We start from the raw sequence: 10,450 nt of genomic DNA on the forward strand, positions 1-10,450 counted from the left end.
CGAACCACATCCAACAGGATTAACTGTGGACGCAAGAGGAAGCTGTCTGAAAGGGATGTTCGAGTGCTAACCCGGATTGTATCCAAAAAACATAAAACCACGGCGGCCCAAATCACGGCAGAATTAAATGTGCACCTCAACTCTCCTGTTTCCAACAGAACTGTCCGTCGGGAGCTCCACAGGGTCAATATACACGGCCGGGCTGCTATTGTCAAACCTTTGGTCACTCATGCCAATGCCAAACGTCGGTTTCAATGGTGCAAGGAGCGCAAATCTTGGGCTGTGGACAATGTGAAACATGTATTGTTCTCTGATGAGTCCACCTTTACTGTTTTCCCCACATCCGGGAGAGTTACGGTGTGGAGAAGCCCCAAAGAAGCGTACCACCCAGACTGTTGCATGCCCAGAGTGAAGCATGGGGGTGGATCAGTGATGGTTTGGGCTGCCATATCATGGCATTCCCTTGGCCCAATACTTGTGCTAGATGGGCGCGTCACTGCCAAGGACTACCGAACCATTCTTGAGGACCATGTGCATCCAATGGTTCAAACATTGTATCCTGAAGGTGGTGCCGTGTATCAGGATGACAATGCACCAATACACACAGCAAGACTGGTGAAAGATTGGTTTGATGAACATGAAAGTGAAGCTGAACATCTCCCTTGGCCTGCACAGTCACCAGATCTAAATATTATTGAAACACTTTGGGGTGTTTTGGAGGAGCGAGTCAGGAAACGTTTTCCTCCACCAGTATCACGTAGTGACCTGGCCACTATCCTGCAAGAAGAATGGCTTAAAATCCCTCTGACCACTGTGCAGGACTTGTATATGTCATTCCCAAGACGAATTGATGATGTATTGGCCGCAAAAGGAGGCCCTACACCATACTAATAAATTATTGTGGTCTAAAACCAGGTGTTTCAGTTTCATTGTCCAACCCCTGTATATTGAAGAAGTATTTGGCCAAGATTCACTGCTTCATAAAATGTTGTCTCTTCTCTGATGTTAAAGTATTTTTGAGGTTTCTTTTGATTTTCTCTTCTTCAGTTATGGCATCCTGACCATTTTATTGGCTGTTTCAGAGGAGGTCTCTGCATATAGTAATGATCAATTGAAGGATGTATCTCTCAGGTGTCTCAGGTGTTTGCTGGACTTTTCTGTTTCTTCAGAAGATTCTTTTTACATTCCATCTGGAGGAAAGAAAAATAATTACTGGTTAAATTTTCTTGTGCTTTTAATTGCATATTAGACAGTATTTACATAAAAGATTTTATAATAACACATAATCGAAGGTGACTGCAGTTGCAATTGATTCGCCACATACAGTAGTTGGTAAATAAAACATCTATTTTCTACTGTTCTATACTTTACATGAAAAATAAAACAGGAAACATTTAGCATAAAATCTGCAGTTCTACATGTTCTGGTTCTATGTGCCTCCCCCCCACTGATTCCTGTGAAATCCTGAAAGCCTCCCTCCTTACACAAGTCTCAGATTGGATCAGACCCTCTTTCCATGAATCAACAGCTCAGCTGAGCTGGAGGGGAGACCTGCTGCAGTCAAAGCCCCACAAAGGTGAGGATGCTCCAGATTCATGCTGCTGCTCTATCTTTTAATCATAATTTTTTTATCTAGAGAGGTCTTGAAGATCAGAATTTCTTTTAATACAACATTTTCTTTCAGTTTTGCTATCTGGCTGTTAAATAATGTGCTGGTAGAACTTAAAACAATGTTTTGTGTTGGAATTAATTTGCCATTTGTAACCAATTTTAATATCAGTTTATAATTTAATTACCTAAAACACTTACAGCACTCTAACAACGGGTTCTGTTGGTATTACTTTTATTGCTGGCCGTTATTGAGGCGTCATGACACATTTTTGAGAAGATTTGGGAAATGCCATCTGAAATAAATGTGATGCTGAATGATAAAGATCCCAGCATACTTTGCTTGTAACTAATGTTTTATCCTGGAAGACTTTTTAACAAGATTTTTAAATCATTGCAAACATTTTACAGAATTCTTTATTTTATACCTTTTCCTAGGAACTTAATCACCCTGCTGGCAAAACGGTCATATTAAATATAGAGTTTGTATAAAATAATTATTAACCTCATCTCTTTCAAATAAATAATGACATGCTGTGGACAACATGTGGTCTGTGGTTTCATACATTTGTGAACAATTTTAAATATTTGTATAACCTGGTAAAGACCAGATCATTTTCAGGTTAAGCCGCTGAACTGACTACTTTGTTTTCACCTTGACTGTGGTAACTTCAAATATAACACGTCAGCTCAAATGGAAATGGGCATAAGTGGGTATTTCATACTCGTTGATACTGTCCAAACCACCCTAGGTAATGAAAATCATTAGTACATATGAGAATGTTAAATAGACATGTTAAAATATTTATGAAAAAGCCTGCTAGCTTCAAGCAACAATTGTACACGTATTGCATTTAGAAATAGTTTACTACACAAAATTATTCTATTTTAATCAATGTAACTTTTTCTGTGTTTTTTGATTTTGACCAAACATTTAGTCTTAGGTTTTGCTTGAATTCAAAGAAAAATGTGAATAATGTTTGTGTGTAGGTTTAATGATGTCATCCAACCTCCTTCTTTGGGGAGGAGCTGTGGTGTTATGCTCCATGGCTTCACCCATCCTACCTTTCTCCCACGGAGCAAGCCGCACTTCCTGTCAGGAGATGATTCCTGGACACATCCGTGCTCATCCCTTGGACCTGAAGCACAGCTTTATCACCATACAAACCTCTGCCGCCTCATACTTGCCTGGGCAGTTAATAACAGGTACCAAATAACCCAATTATTTACAGGTGTAGTTTAACTGGAAGTAGGGTTATTTATGAACCTTTAGTATCTTACCTGCAAGAGACATTAGGGTGGTAAGCGTGAAGAGTCACGAAGCTCTCCTGGAGGAGTATGATCTAAAACCAACAGACTTGCTCTAAGAGCTAATTAGTCTATTAAAGCCAATAGAGCAAATCTAACAGCTACTCAAGGTCCTTAGCGCCACACCAAACAGCAACCGAGTTTTTAACTATGAAAATGATGAATTGTTCAAATTAAAACAAATTAATGACAAATTTTGATGCATACCCCATAGGGACCTATTTTGATCTCAGTAGCTATTAGGAATGAGCTTAGTACCATACAGTTTTGTGTAACAGCTACTCAGATTCCTTCAATGACCTAATAAGAGTCAGACTAGCTTGCAGTTAAGAAGGTGACACCTGGCGAGGCGAGCTGGCTGTTACTGCAGGGGGAACGGACATCTCTGATAACGTTGGAGCACTTTTCCAATCAAGTAATTTCTTAGTAAACTGAACAGATATTTCAGATTTATACAGCTACTGTACATTCTCGTCTAAAAACATTGCAAAATTTTTGTGTCACAGAAAGTATAAGAATATCATGTTTGGTGCTCTCCTCCACCATTGCTGCTTCGGTAAACAATCTGCAATGAACCATGGGATAGGGTGGGGCACGAAGTATGTGCTGGACCCATCCTTCCAATCTGGGGTAAAAAATATGCATTTGGAGGAGCCTTTAAATCTGGACAGCCTTTGTTGCTTTGCATGGATGTAATCGGCCTACAAATGTCTTCAAAGGATGCAGTCCTGAATTTGGCACTGCTAGAGTGAAGCTAACATCTAACACAGTCTAAGAGCTCTAATAAGTGTAGCTAACAGCTAATAGATCCGATCTTCTTTTAAATCGTGGGTAATTGCAAAGGTAATCATTTTAATGTTTAAGCTGTTAAATGAACTTTTAAAGGAGATTATTCTGAGAAAGGAATGCTGGTGCTTTGAAATTGTCCTTAATTGACCAATGTTATCTCCATTAATTCCTTTCCTCATGCTCAGTCACTGTAAGAAGCTCCAGAGACTTCATGGGTTTTCTGCTCCAGGCCCGTAGTGTTGGTGGTGAAAGAAATGGGTTTGTTGGAGGTCCTGAAATCAGGACGGAGAGACTTGGCCCACTTCTGGTTGGTGGCTTCTGGATTCGAACTCCGCCAGGAACCCACACTTTACGCTGTCTCTTCGAAGGTGACACAGTCACACATTCTGACAAACAGCTGAAGAGAAACCTCTCGTTTGTGTGGAGAGCTCCTGACATGCCGAAGGGAGACATCCGGTTCCAGTAAGCTACCCTTGTTTGGTGTCCAAATGTAACTGTTAATTTTGCCATATTTGTTATTCAGTGATATGCATCATGTCACCCATGTCATCTGCATTCCAGCATCTCTGTGGTACAATCCTATTTCATATACTGGACTGGTATTGAGTCTGCAGTGGTGCGTGATCAGAGTCCTAGAGCTTGGAGAGGTAGTAAGCCCAAAATGGTGGATGGAGCAAGCACAGCGTTTGCTGTGCAAGTGACAGTTACTGCCCAGACAGGTATGCATACTGTGGTGAACAGCAAAAAAAAAAAAAATGTGAACAGCAACGGTTTAGCAAATAGAAGTGGTTGTAAAATGTTATTTATTCTTCTTATTTATTTTCTTTTCTAGCAAACAAAGCACCAAAGAAACAAACTAAGGGAAGAGCCACTCCTGCCCCTTTCCTGAGAAACCCATCAAATATAAAAAGTGCAACTGAGATTCTAAAATTTCTCAAAATACAAACCCAAGATGATGATACAACCTTAGAAGCAAACAGCTCAGTGACTTTAAAGAAGGCTTTGACATTAGGATCTCTTCCAAGCAACACCCAAGCAACTCCTGGGCCCCTTGCAGATGTGTCCAATGAGGTAACAACTGACCCTTTTTCTTATACCACCAGCACCTGCACCTTAACATCAACCTTAACTGACTCTAGAAATATGGTTACTACAACAAATTTTCCATTGGCCACATTTTCTCCACTAGACCCTCTTGGCCCGTTATTCGCACAAAAGGACAAACAGACAAAAAGCAATGATCTGCAGATAAATTCACAGGAGCAAAAACTGAACCACAATCCTGGAAGAAAACATTACATGACACTGACTCGAAACACAACCCAAGGTCCATCTATAAGAAGATTCTACAGCCCATTTACCCCTGGACCTGCATACCACAATTTGAAAGATCCAATCAAAACAAAATCTACAACGTTTGAGACCTTAAGTTTCTCAGAGAAACTGGGTGACAATTTTCCGACTAAGTCTCAAATGAGCATAAAGAAGACAGAAGAAACTCCATCCTACCAAGTGTCTTCTTTGTCATCAAAAGATCTTAGGTCCAAAACTGATACAAGTCAAACCTCTATAGGACCCAAAAGTACCCCAAAACAAACCAGTTCACCTCAAACAACCATGCCTAACATTAATCAATCCCTGCCTGTAACTAAACCAACTCAAGCTCAACAAAGACAAAAACTCCAATCTTACACTTTGAGACTCTCTTCCCAAATACTGTCCCAAACAAGAAGGGTTTTTTCTCAATACTTTGTAACTCCTCAACCAGTTCCAGTTTCCACTGGAGAAAGAGATCTTAAGTCTCGTGAAAATACTAAAACAATGACACCGGTTTTAGGTTTTGTTCGCTCGAACACACCATCGTCCTTTTCAGCTTCCAACCACCTTGACGTTTCCTCCTCCGCTGATTCTTTAAGCAGTTCTCTTGTTATTCACCTCAGTGAAAACATCAACTTACATGTATCTGGGGGATCAGTCACATCAACATCTTCCATTCATTCCCGCTCTCCCTCTTCCAACAACAGACCTAAAACAACCCCAGCTCATTCTGTACCCCCCGTACCTTCCCCAATCTCCATGCCTCATTTAAGCTCTGCTCAACGATACTATACCACCACCCAGTCAACCTTCCCTACATCTTCCACCATTTTTTCCTTCAGTCCCTCCAATTATCCATCAACATCATCCTTGCCTACTTCAACCTTCCCCCCAAGTACAAGTTCTAGGTTTTCGTCAACTTCTACTTCTACTAGGTCCCCAGCTTTCTCATCCCTCATCTCTTTAAATTCATTTTTTTACCCTTCTACTCATACTTTATCTCCTCCCTCCTTCGCACCTACCTCCCCTTCAACATCACCACCCTTAATAGCCACTTCATCATCTTTTATTTCACCCATCACCTCCCCTTACCCAGAACCAACCTCAGCACACCATCATTTTATTAACACTCCATTCCCATCATCTGTGTCTAACAAAATCACTGTAGATGAGAGACCGATTACCCAGACCGACTATTCAACCTCTAAGACACACTTCACCACACCAGCACACAGGAAAGTTGTCCACCAAAACCCCAAACCTTATCCCAACCTCAGACCAAATCATGGCCAAGAGATCAAACCAAACATTCACAATATGGATACCAAGCCAAAGCGTCCCTCAGATCCCTCTGAGACTCCAAACAAAGAAGGAAAGTTTCCAGACATTATCCCTAGACACAGTGCCTGGGAGCTGGGCATGCTGTTGGGCTGCTCAGCTGGTTTGGGCATGGTGCTGGTGGCGGGGGTGAGGTACGTCTACCGGCAGGCCTGCGGTAGGAGGACAGAGGTCACGTTGAATGACCGGGAACGAGAGTATGGGAGAGGGGAGCCTGGACTGATTCAACTCCAGGAATGTGGGGATTTGGTCAGAGTTAGAAAAATCAGAGAAAACAGTTTGGTGCTTCTGGCAGAGTATGACATACTAGCATCACCTACAAACTGAAATAGAGACCCAAAGACTGATGGGTACAAACATCAGAAAGACAAATACTGCATTGAAGACAACAAAGAATATTGTTTAAGAAACATTGGAATCATAAATAAATCTTGGGGCTTCAACTGTCCTGTCCAAGACTTCTGGAACTGATCAGGAGGAGTTTGTTTATAAGTCAAGGGATATTATCATTTATTTCCCAAACTTATTGCTATAACACCAACTTTATACCAGTAGGGAAAGTTCCACCTTTGTTTTAGGAATTTTATCATAATTATAGTGTCCTTATGTTTCTTTTGACATGCTAATAGATGCTATATACACTACCAGTCAAACGTTTTAGATTCACTTTCCTACTTAATGGGTCTCTTAATTTTATTGACTATTTAAATTGTACATCTTACCAAAGGCAACAAACCTGTGAATGAACACACATGGAATCATACAGTAAACCAAAATTTAATTCAATTCAGTTTATTTATATAGCGCCAATTCACAACACGTCGTCTCAAGGCACTTCACAAAAGTCAGGTACATACATTCCAATTAATCCTCACCATTGAACAGTGCAGTCAGATTCAGTTATTTATTCAAATTGGATAAAAAGTTTTTCTGTCTAAGGAAACCCAGCAGATTGCATCCAGTCAGTGACTTGCAGCATTCACTCCTCCTGGATGAGCATGTAGAGACAGTGGACAGTCACTGGCGTTGACTTTGCAGTAATCCCTCATACTGAGCATGCATGTAGCGACAGTGGAGAGGAAAAACTCCCTTTTAACAGGAAGAAACCTCCAGCAGAACCAGGCTTAGTGTGAGCGGCCATCTGCCACAGTGGACTGGGGGTTAGAGAGAACAGAGCAGAGACACAAAGAGAACAAAGAAGCACTGATCCAGGAGTACTTTCTATGGGAAGGAAAAGTAAATATTAATGGATGTAGCTCCTTTAGTTGTTTCACCTAGAAAGAAAGAACAGATAAACTCTGAGCCAGTTTTCAAGGTTAGAGTCTGAAAGAGAGCACATATAATTAGTTACAGTTAAGCTCAGTCAATCGCCATGTCTAGGAAGAGAAAAGAGGGAGAACATAAAGTTAAAAACTGAAATAACAGCAAATAATGCAAAATTGGAGAGTAGTGTGAGAATGTAGCGAAGAAGGTGAAAGTGGTCATTATGTCCTCCAGCAGCCTAAGCCTATAGCAGCATAACTACAGAGATAGCTCAGGATAACCTAAGCCACTCTAAATATAAGCTTTATTAAAAAGGAATGTTTTAAGTCTAGCCTTAAAAGTAGACAGTTTGTCCATCTAGATCCCACTGATGGTCATTGTTATACTAAAAATCACAACGACTGGGATACCTTTCTCTGTCAGATTGACCATAACCATTAGAAAAGAGAGGGGGTCATACAGGTAGCAGAACTTCATTGAGAGAAGCATCACAGCAAAGGGCGGCTACTTTAAGGAATCTAAAATAAACATCATTAAAGTTCTTTTACAATTTTTCATTTGCTACATAATTCCATGTGGGTTCATTTAGTTTTGATGGCTTTAGTGGGAATCTACGTACAATGGAAAAAGTCATAAACATAAAGAGAACCATGAAATGAGAAAGTGTGTCTAAAACTTTAATGTATGTCTTTTTGTTGTTTTTTTTTGCTTATAATTGTATATGAGACCATGTTGACAATAAATGTGCTTTCAAATAGTTTCTCTTTGACATTGGTTCTCAACAAATGCATACATCTATAGAACTGCTGGCAGAACAGGTTTACTCTATATTTCCTGTCACTATACTCACGCAACATTTGATGCAGAGGGAGTGGAGTCTATGTACCACCATTGGTGCATTCATAAACGACTTGTTTTCTAAGAGGAAATTTGAGTTTCTGATCAGGCTAATGATGCAGATTGGTTAAAATTGATGTTTAGCTTGGGGTAAACATTATGGATTAACCAACATGAGCTACAGATGTGACTCTGTTCTAGAATATTTCTTTATTGGACTCAAAGTACCAAAAACCGATGCGACTTTTTGAATTCAACAAATAGCTGTAATGCCAATAGATTTTTATATTGATTGAAACAGTGTTTTTTTCTTTAAAATTGATCCTTTTTACATTGATTAATCTTCTGTCCCACTTCCAAAGAAGAAACTAAAGAAACTAAATTCTCTGTTGAATGAAGATAATGTTAAATCTAAATAATTATTGGCTTAACTGTGGAATGGAGATGCCTGTTTTTAGTATTCTGTTGGTTAAACTAAATATTTAAATGATGTAACATGTGTAGCACCTTTAGGAGTACAACCAACAATATTTGAAAAATTCACAATTACCTTTAATGTTTGATGTCCTTTTTTCTTTCTGTGAACTTTCTCAAGAAAAAAATTAAAATATGGTGAATCAACTAGAAGACTAAAACATAACTGGATATTTATTATTCCTAAGTTAAAACCTTGGTATCTGGATGTACATTGCTCAAAAAAAATAAAGGGAACACTTAAACAGCACAATATAACTCCAAGTAAATCAAACTTCTGTGAAATCAAACTGTCCACTTAGGAAGCAACACTGATTGACAATCAATTTCACATGATGTTGTTCAAATGGAAAAGACATCAGGAGGAAATCTTTGGTGATTAGCGAGACACACTCAATAAAGGAGTGGTTCTGCAGGTGGGGACCACAGACCACTTCTCAGTACCTATGCTTTCTGGCTGATGTTTTGGTCACTTTTGAATGTTGGTGGTGCTTTCACACTCATGGTAGCATGAGACGGACACTACAACCCACACAAGTGGCTCAGGTAGTGCAGCTCATCCAGGATGGCACATCAATGTGAGCTGTGGCAAGAAGGTTTGCTGTGTCTGTCAGCGTAGTGTCCAGAGCCTGGAGGCGCTACCAGGAGACAGGCCAGTACACCAGGAGACGTGGAGGAGGCCGTAGGAGGGCAACAACCCAGCAGCAGGACCGCTACCTCCACCTTTGTGGAAGGAGGAAAAGGAGGAGGCACTGCCAGAGCCCTGCAAAATGACCTCCAGCAGGCCACAAATGTGCATGTGTCTGCACAAACGGTTAGAAACCAACTCCATGAGGAAGGTATGAGGGCCCGACGTCCACAAATGGGGGTTGTGCTTACAGCCCAACACCGTGCAGGATGCTTGGCATTTGCCAGAGAACACCAGGATTGGTAAATTAGCCACTGGTGCCCTGTGCTCTTCACAGATGAAAGCAGGTTCACACTGAGCACATGTGAGAGACGTGACAGAGTCTGGAGACACTGTGGAGAGTGATCTGCTGCCTGCAACATCCTTCAGCATGACTGGTTTGGCAGTGGGTCAGTAATGGTGTGGGGTGGCTTTTCTTTGGAGGGTCGCATGGCCCTCCATGTGCTTGCCAGAGGTAGTCTGACTGACATTAGGTACCGAGATGAGATCCTCAGACCCCTTGTGAGACCATATGCTGGTGCGGTTGACCCTGGGTTCCTCCTAATGCAGGACAATGCTAGACCTCATGTGGCTGGAGTGTGTCAGCAGTTCCTGCAAGATGAAGACATTGAAGCTATGGACTGGCCCGCCCGTTCCTCAGACCTGAATCCGATTGAGCACATCTGGGACATCATGTCTCGCTCCATCCACCAACGTCATGTTGCACCACAGACTGTCCAGGAGTTGGTGGATGCTTTAGTCCAGGTCTGGGAGGAGATCCCTCAGGAGACCATCCGTCTCATCAGGAGCATGCCCAGGCGTTGTAGGGAGGTCATACAGACACATGGA

The 10,450-nt window shown here is 41.2% G+C and overlaps 1 protein-coding gene across 1 annotated transcript; it reads left to right on the forward strand.

Moving 5' to 3' along the window:
• Nucleotides 1-885: 885 nt before the first annotated feature.
• LOC124880938 (mucin-5AC-like) lies at nt 886-7,117 on the forward strand. The gene is made up of 5 exons (XM_047386388.1): nt 886-1,576; nt 2,599-2,814; nt 3,891-4,167; nt 4,267-4,424; nt 4,538-7,117. Exons 1-5 carry the CDS (start codon nt 1,432-1,434, stop codon nt 6,685-6,687), a joined length of 2,946 nt encoding a protein of 981 aa, XP_047242344.1. The 5' UTR covers nt 886-1,431; the 3' UTR covers nt 6,688-7,117.
• Nucleotides 7,118-10,450: the final 3,333 nt, after the last annotated feature.

Source organism: Girardinichthys multiradiatus, chromosome 14 (assembly GCF_021462225.1).
Source record: "Girardinichthys multiradiatus isolate DD_20200921_A chromosome 14, DD_fGirMul_XY1, whole genome shotgun sequence".
In the NCBI taxonomy this organism is placed as follows: Eukaryota; Metazoa; Chordata; class Actinopteri; order Cyprinodontiformes; family Goodeidae; genus Girardinichthys; species Girardinichthys multiradiatus.

Coding starts and splice junctions, on each gene's coding strand:
- LOC124880938 (XM_047386388.1), top strand. CDS start 1,432: ATGTGCCTCCCCCCCACTGATTCCTGTGAAATCCTGAAAGCCTCCCTC. Junction 1,577..2,598: donor GCAGTCAAAGCCCCACAAAG/GTGAGGATGCTC, acceptor GTTTGTGTGTAG/GTTTAATGATGTCATCCAAC. Junction 4,425..4,537: donor GACAGTTACTGCCCAGACAG/GTATGCATACTG, acceptor TTTCTTTTCTAG/CAAACAAAGCACCAAAGAAA.